The following is an 11828-nucleotide window of genomic DNA, read 5'->3' as shown; positions in this document are numbered from 1 at the left end:
AAACATTATCTAAAGTTGGAAGGGAGGATGTCTTAGTGATAAATAATATAAATGAAATAAGGTTAATTTATGGGTAAAATTGAAAGCAAAGAGTGAGGGAAGTTGTAGGTTCAATTCCTCTTTAATAAAATAAAGATATAAGGTGAATTTGATGGAAAAAAAAAGTGACTCAATTAGAGTGTAAAGGAGAAGATTTGAAGGCAAACAACTGTGAGAGTGAAATTATTTGGATGAAGAGATTTGAGATGGTGAATAATGTGATAAATTGAATAAATTAAAAAAAATGTTTTAATTGATTAAAATGGAAAATTATTATTATTTATATTTATTATTATTATCATATTTATTTTTTTATCATTATTATATTACTTATAATTATAATTTAATTTATCATGCTATTATTATTATTTGATTTATTATATTCTATTTGATTTTAATCAATTACATTTATTTATTTAATAATTATGAAATTGGATTTTAATATAAAAGATAAAAGTAAGCATACTTTTCCCTCAAATATTCTCAGGTGAAAGAGTAATGTAGAATGAAGATTTTTGTTTTGTTTTTCTTTTATTTGTTACCTCGATTTTCTATTTTTATTTGAATTTTTGGGTTCACAAACTTTTCATCAAACAAATACATTACAAGAAACTTGAAGAAAATAAATAGATTTGAAATAAGTGAATAATTTAACTAATGTGATAAATAAATTTTTTTAATAGATCAGAATGTAATATTATTATTTTATAATTATAGTTAAAATTATTATTATATTATTATTATGTCTTTATTATTATATTATTATGTCTTTATTATTATTAATTAACTATTTGTTCTATTGTTGTTTATAACGATTTAGCAAAACATGTGTATTGTTTACTTACGTATCTGTTCAGCTATGAGCGGATAGTGATAATTGCTTATCACACAAACCATCGTTTCTCTTTATCGCAAATAGACGGAAATGAATAACTCTTATACTTGTAAATTAATCTCTTTAAACAATAAATTCTAGAAAGTATAAAAGTAAAAAAATTAAAGTAATATTTTTTATTTTGGTACAAAAAAATTTATATAGCTACTGCAGTACATACATACAGTAAAGTTGTCGAGTCATGTGAGAAAACTTTTAAGAACTTAATTAGCAAAAGAATAATTGCACTGAACCAATAAGTTATGCAGAAACCATTTCATATTGTGAAATTGTGTGAAATTATTATTGTACGTTAGTGGAAACAGTACAATACTTTTCCAAAAGTAGGTAAAATAATTATATAAGGGGGAAATAATAGAAATAGCTAATTAAAAGAAAGTATGTGTATTAATATTATTTTATTAATAAATTTGATTTTATTAAAAAATTTTAAGAAAGAGACAGATAATTATTTGAAGAAAGAAGTTGTCTAGTTATTTTAATATAATTATCAAAATCTTCAATTTTAATATATAATTTAAGATTTTTCTCTTTTACTTAGTCTTAAAAATTACATAAGGAATTGGGTTTGACGAGTCCATCCATAAACTTGTTTAAGATGAAATAAGTTGGATTGAAAATTTCTTTATCTTATCAATTCGTTTTGTTTCGATTAATTCAGTCTATTCATTCAACAGATAAAAAATAATTTAACAAATTAATTTTTTATATTATTTTTTTAATGTAGTTATATAATAAAATTGTAATTTAAATCATTAACCACTTACCAATTAAGTTTTAGTTATTATTTATAATAAATAACTTAACATATAAATATAGTAGCCATTTTAATATGTCTAATTAAAAAGTATTAACTAATTAATTAAAATTTTAAAAAATATTTTAAAGGATTAAATATACTTTTAATATATATATATATATATATATATATATATATATAAACAAATTTTAAAAAATTGAAAATAAATTAAAAAATTTAAAAATAAAATAAAATTACGAGACAAACTAGTCCAATTTGTCAATCCAATATGTGCATAACAGGTTGTTACAAATAACTCATTTTTGTTTAAAAAAATAATATTATGAAATACTTTTATATTCATTTGAATAAGAAAAAGAGTAAAATATCTATAAAATTTTGTATTTTTCAAAAAAAATAATAATAATAATATCAAATGAATATAAAAAATTTAGGTATTTTATAACATAACAAAAAATAAAAATAATATCAAATAAATATAAAAAATTTAGGTGTTTCATAACATATTTTTTTTAACAGACTAATTCAATCCAACTCGATTCAGACTAATTCAATCCAACTCGTTTTTAATCGGTCAATATCATATCGGATCAAATTGAATCACACACGCCCTATTAAATCGCCTTTGTCGGGTAACTAAAGATATATTTTCTTTAAAATTGACGTATGCCTTTTTCTTTTATTTTCTATCCAAAAAAGCAAATTTGAACTTTGGTTACCCAAGCTGGAGACTAAAAACATAAAGAAAAAAACCAGTAATTTTCTTTTTTTTTTTCATTCATAAAACTTAAATTTCGAAACCTTTTATATGCTTTTTCAATTCTTTGACGGCTCAAACTCAAAACACTTAAATTATATCAAAAACCTTATTTTATAAATATATATATATATATATATATATATATATATATATATATATATATATATATATATATATATATATAAAATCTGCCTCTCACAAATTTTGTTGATACGTGGACAATTTGCGCTGTTACTTTAATTATTTGTAATGCAACTAAACATAATCGTTACGTGCGTGTGACTTATGGTTAGTTGAGGGACTGTAAATAATCAATGGAGGATAGTTTTTGCTAATTTTGCAGCATGTGTGCATTCTGCTGTATATTCTTCTGCAATGTTTTTTCTGCACTGCATCATAGTTTTAAGGAGTTGTTAAATGCAGATACTGAACATATGAATTGGAAATAGTTATGTTGAACTGTAATTTTTGCATCTTCTACCCTTTTCACGTTAAAAATGGTTACACAGGGTAAGAATCAATCTAGAAAGCATGAACACACCGTAAGTAATTTCTAGTTTCGCTATAAAGGTTTCGACTCAAATGACGATGCCATCAACCCAAAAATGCAGATCATAAAAATAATGTAGGTAAACAGACTTTAAAAAGGAATCTTCGTTATTGATTATTGATGTGGTTTGTCTCATTTATAGTAAAAGTTGTAAAGTGTAATAACGAATCATTATTAATGCCGATATAACTAAAAGGATTAATATTTAATTAATTACAGAGGGCATGGACTTCTGGAGCTATAGGATCATCTAATCAATATGTTATGATTAAGACACATGACCTTATCCAACAAAAAAATATAAGCTACCTAGCCGTTTTTGTGTTTGTGGTCCAAGGTTTAGATAACTGAAAGCAACCTACCCAAGGCAGCCACGTGGACAAGAATCCCGAAACTAAGCGTGTGCATGAATCATACGTCACTGCGTCAACTTTACTAAAAAAGAGAATGGATCAAACTTTTCACATTTTGTGTTTACAAACAAAAATCTAAATTTACTTTCTCCTTTTCTTCCTAGAGTAGTATACACAAATAAAAAAGATAACAAAATCATACAATTTCAGAAGGGTAACATTACATTGTATTCGGACGGGTGAAGGAAGATGAAGAAGTGAAGAGAGAAACAGAAGAAGAGAAAATGAAATGAAGTAGCACACGACATCATCATACACAGACAGAGATATTGAGCTGGGCTTACTGAAAGTGAAGGGAATTGGCCACTCTGTTAGATTCTGCTATCACTATTATGCACCCATTAAAGGCATTCACTTTTTTAAATTTGAGACGTGCAAGATTGCATTAAAACACTCATATTCCCCAAGGTGTTTCTACATCATAATCATCATCGAGAATGGTGGCATAAATAAAGCCACACACTTCCATCTAACTCCACAAGCTATCTCAATCCATGACTGGTAGAGATTCTTCCATCTGAAAGCTAAGACAAAGAAGGAACTTGATCGTTTCGGTTTTTGTTTTTTGAAACGATCAAATGACTACGAACGCAAGCACGATGCCGATCGTTGGCAAACTGTACTGTTCATCGTCTCAGACGGTGCATGTGGTGAGGAAGAGGCCACACGTGGTGAATGGTGGTGGTTTTGTGGTGATGGATTCTAGTGCCCAGAGGGTTATGTTCAGGGTCGATGGTTGTGGTGTTCGTGGCAAAAAGGGAGACTTGATCCTAAGAGAAGGAGATGGAGACGCTTTGCTTCTAATGCTTCGGAAGGTATATTTATACTTTTACTTTCTTTCTTTTTTCTTGCGTCAAGAGTCGTGTTTGAAGAGGTTAATTTTGATGGAATGTGCAGGGAGGCATAGTGGAGGCCTTGAGCATTTACAAGAAGTGGAAAGGTTACAGTTTAGACTACGAAGGATCACGGAAGCTGGTTTTCAGCTTGAGAGAACCGAATTCTTGTTTGTTTAAGAACAAGGCAATCAGAATCTCCACTAGGAACAGAGGCTGTGATTTTAAGATCAGTGGCTATTTCCCGGACAAGTGTTGTAGCATTGTTGACTCGAAAGGCAACGAGGTAGCACAGGTATTGGTTTCTTCAGTTGAGAATACGCATAATACAGTATCAGATAAAAGTAGCATTGATTAAATGTGCTGATTCATGATCTGTTTATTAGGTGAGGGTGATGAAGGAAGTGGAGGAGTTGATCCAAAACAAGGATTTGTATCATGTGGTGGTGAAAGCTGGGATGGATCAAGCTTTTGTTTTTGGAGTCATAGCTATTCTTGATCACATTTATGGAGAATCTACCCACTGCTAAATTCAGAACTCATCAGATATGCTCCGAGTTCTGTGATTTTTGTTTTTGTATGTCGAATCGTGTAACCAAGTTGTGGTTGAAGAATTTGTCTTGTATAATGTGGAAAAATGTGGCTATTAAGGCGGTTTTCCTTGTATTAATTAGAGGAGGTTGTCTTGTTAAATAAAAGAAACATCCTTCTTTAATTCTTTTTCTCGTTTCGGTCTTTGTAGAAAGGGAACAGGGTATTGAAAAGGTAACAATATTCTTAACTTTTTCTTAATATTTTTCTTTTTTGCTTTCTAATCAGAAAATAATGTATTTACTATTTTTAAATATTAAAATAGTTTATTAAATGATAAGAAGAATTATAAAATAATATTATAAGAAATTTAAAAATATATGACACGTGCAAATTATTTATATACTTTTTATAGGACTACATTATTTTTTATTGCTAGTTTACGTACTTATTGTTTTGGAGGCTTTTTTCCTGCTTCTTCAAGTTTTTTTTCCTGTATTTCCAACCTGTTTTAAATGATTAAACTGCCGGAGATTTTTTTTTATTTTCTCTTATAATTTTTATTCAATAAAATGGTGACCAAGTCTAGTCTACATCAAATAATAGTTATAATATCAAACACATTATATTTAATATTCATCTTTTTCTTTTAGAATCTGGTTTGTTTATCAATTTAAAGGAATACTCACGTTTTCTTATCTAAGATATATTAGGATGAACATCAAATTTGTATTTCTTATACTTTTCATTTATTTCATATCATAACAATACAAGAGTTTTTCTCTTAGATTGAACATTTGTTTTATTAGATCTTCTAATGAAAACAATAAAACCAAAATTAAAAAAGAGTAATATCTCAAACCCATTCAATGAACTCGTTATATGTGAAATTTTTTTGATAAGTTGTAAATTAATTGTGTAATCTTTCACACATATTTCATTTATAAAGAAAAGAATTTTGACGTGAAACTAAAATTTACTCATGGATCCATCAAATTTAAAAATAATATTTTATTTTAGAATTTAATCACTTATCACATAATATCACCTTTGAATGAATACCTTATAGTAATAATAATTAGAGATAGAAAACTATTGAAACAAAACAAGTAATTTTTAAAAAAATAAAAATAAAAACAAAATATTAAAAAGAATAAATATCAAATTTCGAAATTCGAGAGAGATGTTTCCTGGATTTCGAAAATCGAGAAACATGTTAACTGGATTTTGAACCAAACTTAACAAAAAGAAACATACGTACCTGAAAGATGAATGAGATGAAATGAAGACCCACGAGTACTACTGTTGAACGAAAGAAAAAGCTAAAGAAGTAAAAAGTAATGACTACTTACTTAATTTTTATTTTTTTTTATATATGTTTACCGAAGGTTAACTTTATTTTCACATTTAAGCTTAGAGGTGCACGAAGAAAACTTGAAAGTGGTAGAAGAAAGCGCCCATCGTTTTGAGTTTTGAGATGCTTCCCAAAATCCATGATTTCGATTGCTTGCAGGGAAATGGGCTCCAAGCAATGTGGGCTGTTACTTTAATGGCCCATGGAAAGGGCTTTGCTTGATGTTGTATTTATGGCTTTTACTTCCAACATCTCAACAATTTCTTTGTGCAGATTCTCACATTTTTAGAATGACATTTTACCTTTTTAAAAGTTACTTCCGCATCACATATTCTGAAAATTTTCAAAGCAAGTTTTTCAAAATTTTCGAAATAAAAATTTTGAAACAAAATTTTCAAAACAAGATTTCTAAAATGCATGAAATACATTTCAGAATAAATTTTATGGAAAAAAAATTGAAATAAACTTTTTAAAGTCTTTCAGATTTAAAAAATATTTCCACATAAAATGTGTTCTGGAAATAATTTTAATTTCTATATTTTTTTTTCTCATTTCTATATCTTTAGAAAAACCAATATTTTCAAATAATTCGTCAAACTCCATTCATATTAGTTGGGAGACTTCCTATATATATTAGAAGTCTGTATGCAAATTTTATTTTATAAGCTAGATTATTTTTAGAGTTAAATTAGATTTAAATTACACTTTTCTATTTTTCTGTAGTATCATGAATATAGAAAAATAGTCTGTCCTGACCTGACGAGGTTTTTCGAGTTATTGTATCATACTCTAAGATTTATTTTAGTCCTACGTTCAATATGTTTGAAGATTGACTAAAGATAGGTGTTAGATTTAAATGCTCAATTAATGGGTAAACTAAATGACAAAAGTAATTATTAGAATAATTTTCCGTACAACTAGATCTTGGTTTTTCTATATTGCATTCAAATGTTTCATAATCACTGGACTTGATATGCTGTTCTACGACAAAATATGGTGGCCTCCACTCCACTTCAGAGATTCCATCTTTCTGATCTTTTTTTTTTTTTTTAATTTTTTGCTTTGGGTCTAGCTTCTTAAAAACCTTCTTTTGCCTAAATACCAGTTCTTGAAAAAAGAAAAAGGGTGCCTTGAAGAGATGATCCAGCGCTGTTCGTGCGCTGAAAATTGGGCTTTGATTTTGATTTTACAGTGAAAACGAAGGTAATGAAAAGTCAAACTCTTCATCATGGTCTTCACATTTATATGATCATCATCAAAGAATCCATTGACGTTGCCCAACATATATACCACCCAAATCAAACAAATTAGATCATTACAAGTATAAATTGCAGGCTTTTGTCACATCAAATTTCATTCTAACACTGATTAACATGGTGTCGATTAAAGACAAATATCAACGGGTTAAGTTAAACTTAAAACAAACTTTTTCTTAAGATGTATAAACATATTTTAGTATGGTTAAATTATACTGACAAACTTATTTAAGATGCATCAAAATCATATGAAACATGTTTTATGGTTTGTTGTATTACTGTTATTGACATGTTATTAGACCATTACTAATGTGTAATCTTATGTTCGAATAATATGTCTTGAGACATGAGAACGTATGATATATAAGACACATTTATCATATATTAAGAGGAACAACATCAACATTCAACACCAACATCAAGTAAATTGTCCTATAAATAGTGGCACACCAAGAATTGAGTTATGTGGGTTGAGATTTTCCTGTAAATTGCCGGTACAGAAATAGTATAGTCTTAATATAATTAATCTTGTAAAAGTATACAAGAGAGTCACTATTTTACAACATCATCAATTTATCTGCCCATAAACATATCACAAAATGAGATTAATATACCTTTATAAAAAGGTATGTTCACCTTTTGAAAACAATTTGCTAAGATTCAATTTCTTTTCGACATCAACGAGAGTCACGAAAAGAATGGTATAAAGTTATTTTATGTATTATTTTAGACATCCCCTTTTTTCCCTTCTGAATGATGAATAAAAAACTGAATATAATGGCACTGACACTGTCCTTGTACTGTTCCTGCATATGCAAGTGTGCTCAAGTCATAGAGAAAGAAGAGTCTCTTATTTCGAAGCTCTTTAATGTTATTGATCGTTGTGGTCAATGTAGGGTCACAAAAATCACGTAAAGGAAAACCAATGATGATTGCCACGTTTAGTTCCTGTTTAGCAGTAAGGTACGAGTAGAAAAATGGGGACAGAAGTTGGTTATGACGGTCTTGAGAAGGGATAATCGGTATTTGACAATATTTTTTTTATAATATTTTAATATATATTATAATTGGTACAAAATTATTTATAATTAATAATAATAATCATAAATATTAACATAAATCAATAATATATTATGTTAAAATATTATAAAAAAATGTTATTAAAATATCATTATTTCTATTTTATGGAATTAATTAGGTATTTTTTCACTGAGGGTGGACGTGCACGAGGAATAGAACGCAGATTGATTTCATGAGCACCAAGAGAGGGGGTTAGGTAAACGACCTTTTAAACAAACTGCATAATTGGAAATCATTTCGGTGACCCATGAAATGATGGATTCCATTCAATAATAAAACACTTCACCATTTGTTTTTTATTCAGCAATGGTGCTAATTTATGAGGCAATACAATAACAGGGACAACAAGTTTAATGTACCAAATTTGGTTCTTTGAAAATACTCTTCTTCACATGGAAACCAGTGCCTTTATATGGGTGTATATTTTTCAGTCTTGTTTTACTTGAAAGTTACTGTTAGGATAAAACAAAAAACAAATACGAGAGAACTTGGTTTGGTCTAAATAATATCTTACCTTTAGGTTCAAAGTTACTACTTCTTCAAACTCTCTCTAGTCTGTTACCAGAATAATACTTTGCATTTATTGCCTTTGATTCTGGTTTTGAACCATTGGAAACTCATCTCAATGCTTATTTGCTTCTGACATTCGTTTATCTTATACTTTCTAGCATTAAATTAAGATAATCCTCATGCTGTCTACACGTATGTCTCAAGATCTGCCACTGAGAAATTGTGGTTAGACACCACAATACGCGACCTTGTAAGTCGTTGACTCTCTTAATTTTTTTTAATGTACCTATATGTAGTAAAATAGTAGATGATTTTGGTATTTTACTCTAACAGAAACACGTAAACACAAACTTTGAAAATGTGTTGGAGCAAAGTTAACTAGCTGGAAGAAACGTAAAGTGAACGAGCTCTTGTTTAAATATTTTTATCTTTTTATCTTCGAGTGAATGAGCTCCAAGTCTTCAATAAAAACACGCAAATGGCAATAAAACGACATATAATATAATTAATAATGTTCCGATTTGTTGGATGTGTATACTTGACCCCACTTGTTTTCTTTGTCAGTTTCGGGGTATATCATGTTACAATTTGCAGAAAACTCCTGGAGAAGAAGATGCACCCCGAAGGTTCACATCAGACACAACACAACCATGTTGTTCTTTGTCAATAAAGAGCTCTAATGCCAAAGGATCCAAGTGGACGATCACACTGTAAAAGTTACAAAAAGTTATACCCCTGAACGCATGAAATGCAAAGCAATGCAATTCAGGTATGAAAAAAGCAATGCATCACAAGACATTCCGATAGAAGCACAAGAAAAGGAACATAAGATGAAAGATGTGCAACTTTTTGCAGCTTCAATCCAGTCCAGTGTATTTTTTCTGTGACCCAAATTCTGATCTAAACTTTGGCTCGCATACTCATACTAACTGTAGCTTGGAAATGCTAAACTTTTCCAACAAAAGCGATGGCTCTTTCACTGGAGGGAAATTTCCCTGCACCTTCCTCTTGTGTAAATATATCTCATGCAAAATGCCCCCATTTAAACAACTTTCCTTAATATCTTTCTTTTTATTATTATTATTATTATTATCAAAATGAAGGCATCACTGTTAAATGGCCATGCTGCAAATTGACACAAACAGCTAAGCACACCTGTAATTATTAGCTTGGAAAAGGTTGAAGATTCTCATATTCTTTTAAGCTTACAGCTATAGCCAATGAAAGAAAAAAATGGTTCCTTTTCAGGACTGCTTGAGCATTGAGCCAGCCATCATAATCGGAACTTTGCGCTGTCTTTTTGTTCTGTTCTGATTCAAATTCAGCAGTTGCAAGACTTTTCAGCTTTATTTCCTTAAAGCAGATTTCCTTTACAACCTCAATGCCAAAGTTAAACATAACAAATTAACAGCATACGGAAATACGTTGAACCAGAATGGAGAAACAAAAATCCGCTCGAAATATTCATCAAGTTTTATGCTCTTTAGGATGGTTTCTTACGTGCTTTCATTATTATATTTCAATCAAAATTTCAGTTTTACTTTAATAATCTTCGGCATAGTAAAGATTAGCATCAGAAAACAGTACTAGAAACACACGAAAAATGTATCTAAATTTTGCTTTTTCAAGAAAACACCGAGAAGGGAAACAGATTAGAAGAACTCAATTTATGAATTTGATAATCAGTCTGTATATACATTAAAGATCATAGAAAAAAGGAGCTAGTATTAAAGTCATCATGGGATAAATCCCTGAATCAATCTAAGCATAAAGGGGCAGTGTTAGAGCCTTTGTTGTAGATTTCTAAAACCTGTCACAGTCACAGAAAAACATTTACACACAGAGTATTCAATTCTATGCTTCATGCTTAACCTGCAACTGCAAGAGCCTAAAACAAAACAGAAAAAAGAACAGACCTTTTAGCCGGAGATTGAAGAGAAGCAACTCTCCGATCGAATCAATTGCAGGGCTTTAACCCCGAGAGCTCCAGTGGAGTTCGATCGGAGAGGCTTGGGAGAATCGAGGCTCCGGCGGAGGAGGCGTCCCATGGCGAAGATGGGGTGCTCAGTTTCGTTGAGAACGGTGGATGATCGGAACTCTCTGCAGAAAGTGATGTGGCGGTCCAGGGCTTCTTCGGTGGTGATGACACTTTCTGATCTCACCACCTCGTGTTTCACAGCCTCCACGCACAGCCCACAGAGCCACCGACCCTGGTACCTCTGACGCACCCTCGAGATGTACGCAGGCGTGCATTCCTCTGTGAACCCGCACGAGTCGCATTTCACACACTCCACTTCCACCTGAGACACAATTTTCAGTGAGGACGAACTCTGAGTCTCCGACCCTGAAATCGCCATGCCTTGTTGGTGTTGCCGGAACAGAACTTGCAAGATCACACACACCCTCTCTTTCTCTCTCTCTCTCTCTTTCTCTTTTTTGTTTCTCTCTTAATAATGATATGGTGAAGGGAGGAAGGGAGGGAGTCAACACAGATTTTTGTTGTCCTATGCTAAGACACTAATGTTAGAAAACTGTGTCACACAATAACTTATTTCTTAGTATAAATAAATACGTCCATATATAATATCAGGGTCCTTCAAATGGATTAGACATGAGTCACTCACCACCTTTTAACTTGTCACTTTGGTGTTTTCTGTTGCCACGTGTCTCTCCAAGCATATCGCAGCATGGACAACCAGCGAGATTGTCTGGTAGTAGATCGCTGTCACTTTGTTTCATTTGGCCACATTTTTCTGATTTTTTAACCCTTTTAGTTTATCTTGTTAATCCGATAAACAGAAACTTAGAAAAATATAATGAGACTTTTACATGTAGGCCTCCAAACTT

General features: G+C 30.5%; 2 protein-coding genes across 4 annotated transcripts; one reads left to right on the top strand and one right to left on the bottom strand.

Moving 5' to 3' along the window:
- Positions 1-3581: 3581 nt before the first annotated feature.
- LOC108337544 (protein LURP-one-related 6) lies at positions 3582-4965 on the top strand. Of its 2 annotated transcripts, none has more exons than XM_052871812.1 (3): positions 3582-4232; positions 4315-4536; positions 4637-4965. In XM_052871812.1, the coding sequence occupies exons 1-3, from the start codon at positions 3996-3998 to the stop codon at positions 4778-4780; spliced, it is 603 nt and encodes a 200-aa protein (XP_052727772.1). In that variant the 5' UTR covers positions 3582-3995; the 3' UTR covers positions 4781-4965. The 2 variants fall into 2 exon arrangements, with proteins under 2 accessions (XP_052727772.1, XP_017429587.1); XM_017574098.2 differs by having other exon boundaries at positions 3587-4232; positions 4315-4545.
- Positions 4966-9391: 4426 nt separating this feature from the next.
- LOC108337395 (uncharacterized) lies at positions 9392-11534 on the bottom strand. 2 transcript variants are annotated; one of them, XM_052871811.1, is made up of 2 exons: positions 10898-11534; positions 9392-9689 (listed from the first exon to the last, which is right to left on the bottom strand). In XM_052871811.1, the coding sequence occupies exon 1, from the start codon at positions 11336-11338 to the stop codon at positions 10901-10903; it is 438 nt and encodes a 145-aa protein (XP_052727771.1). In that variant the 5' UTR covers positions 11339-11534; the 3' UTR covers positions 9392-9689; positions 10898-10900. The 2 variants fall into 2 exon arrangements, with proteins under 2 accessions (XP_052727771.1, XP_017429403.1); XM_017573914.2 differs by lacking the exon at positions 9392-9689 and adding an exon at positions 10634-10791.
- Positions 11535-11828: the final 294 nt, after the last annotated feature.

Source organism: Vigna angularis, chromosome 1 (genome assembly GCF_016808095.1).
Source record: "Vigna angularis cultivar LongXiaoDou No.4 chromosome 1, ASM1680809v1, whole genome shotgun sequence".
Lineage (NCBI taxonomy): Eukaryota > Viridiplantae > Streptophyta > Magnoliopsida > Fabales > Fabaceae > Vigna > Vigna angularis.
This window is presented reverse-complemented; position numbering and strand designations above follow the sequence as displayed.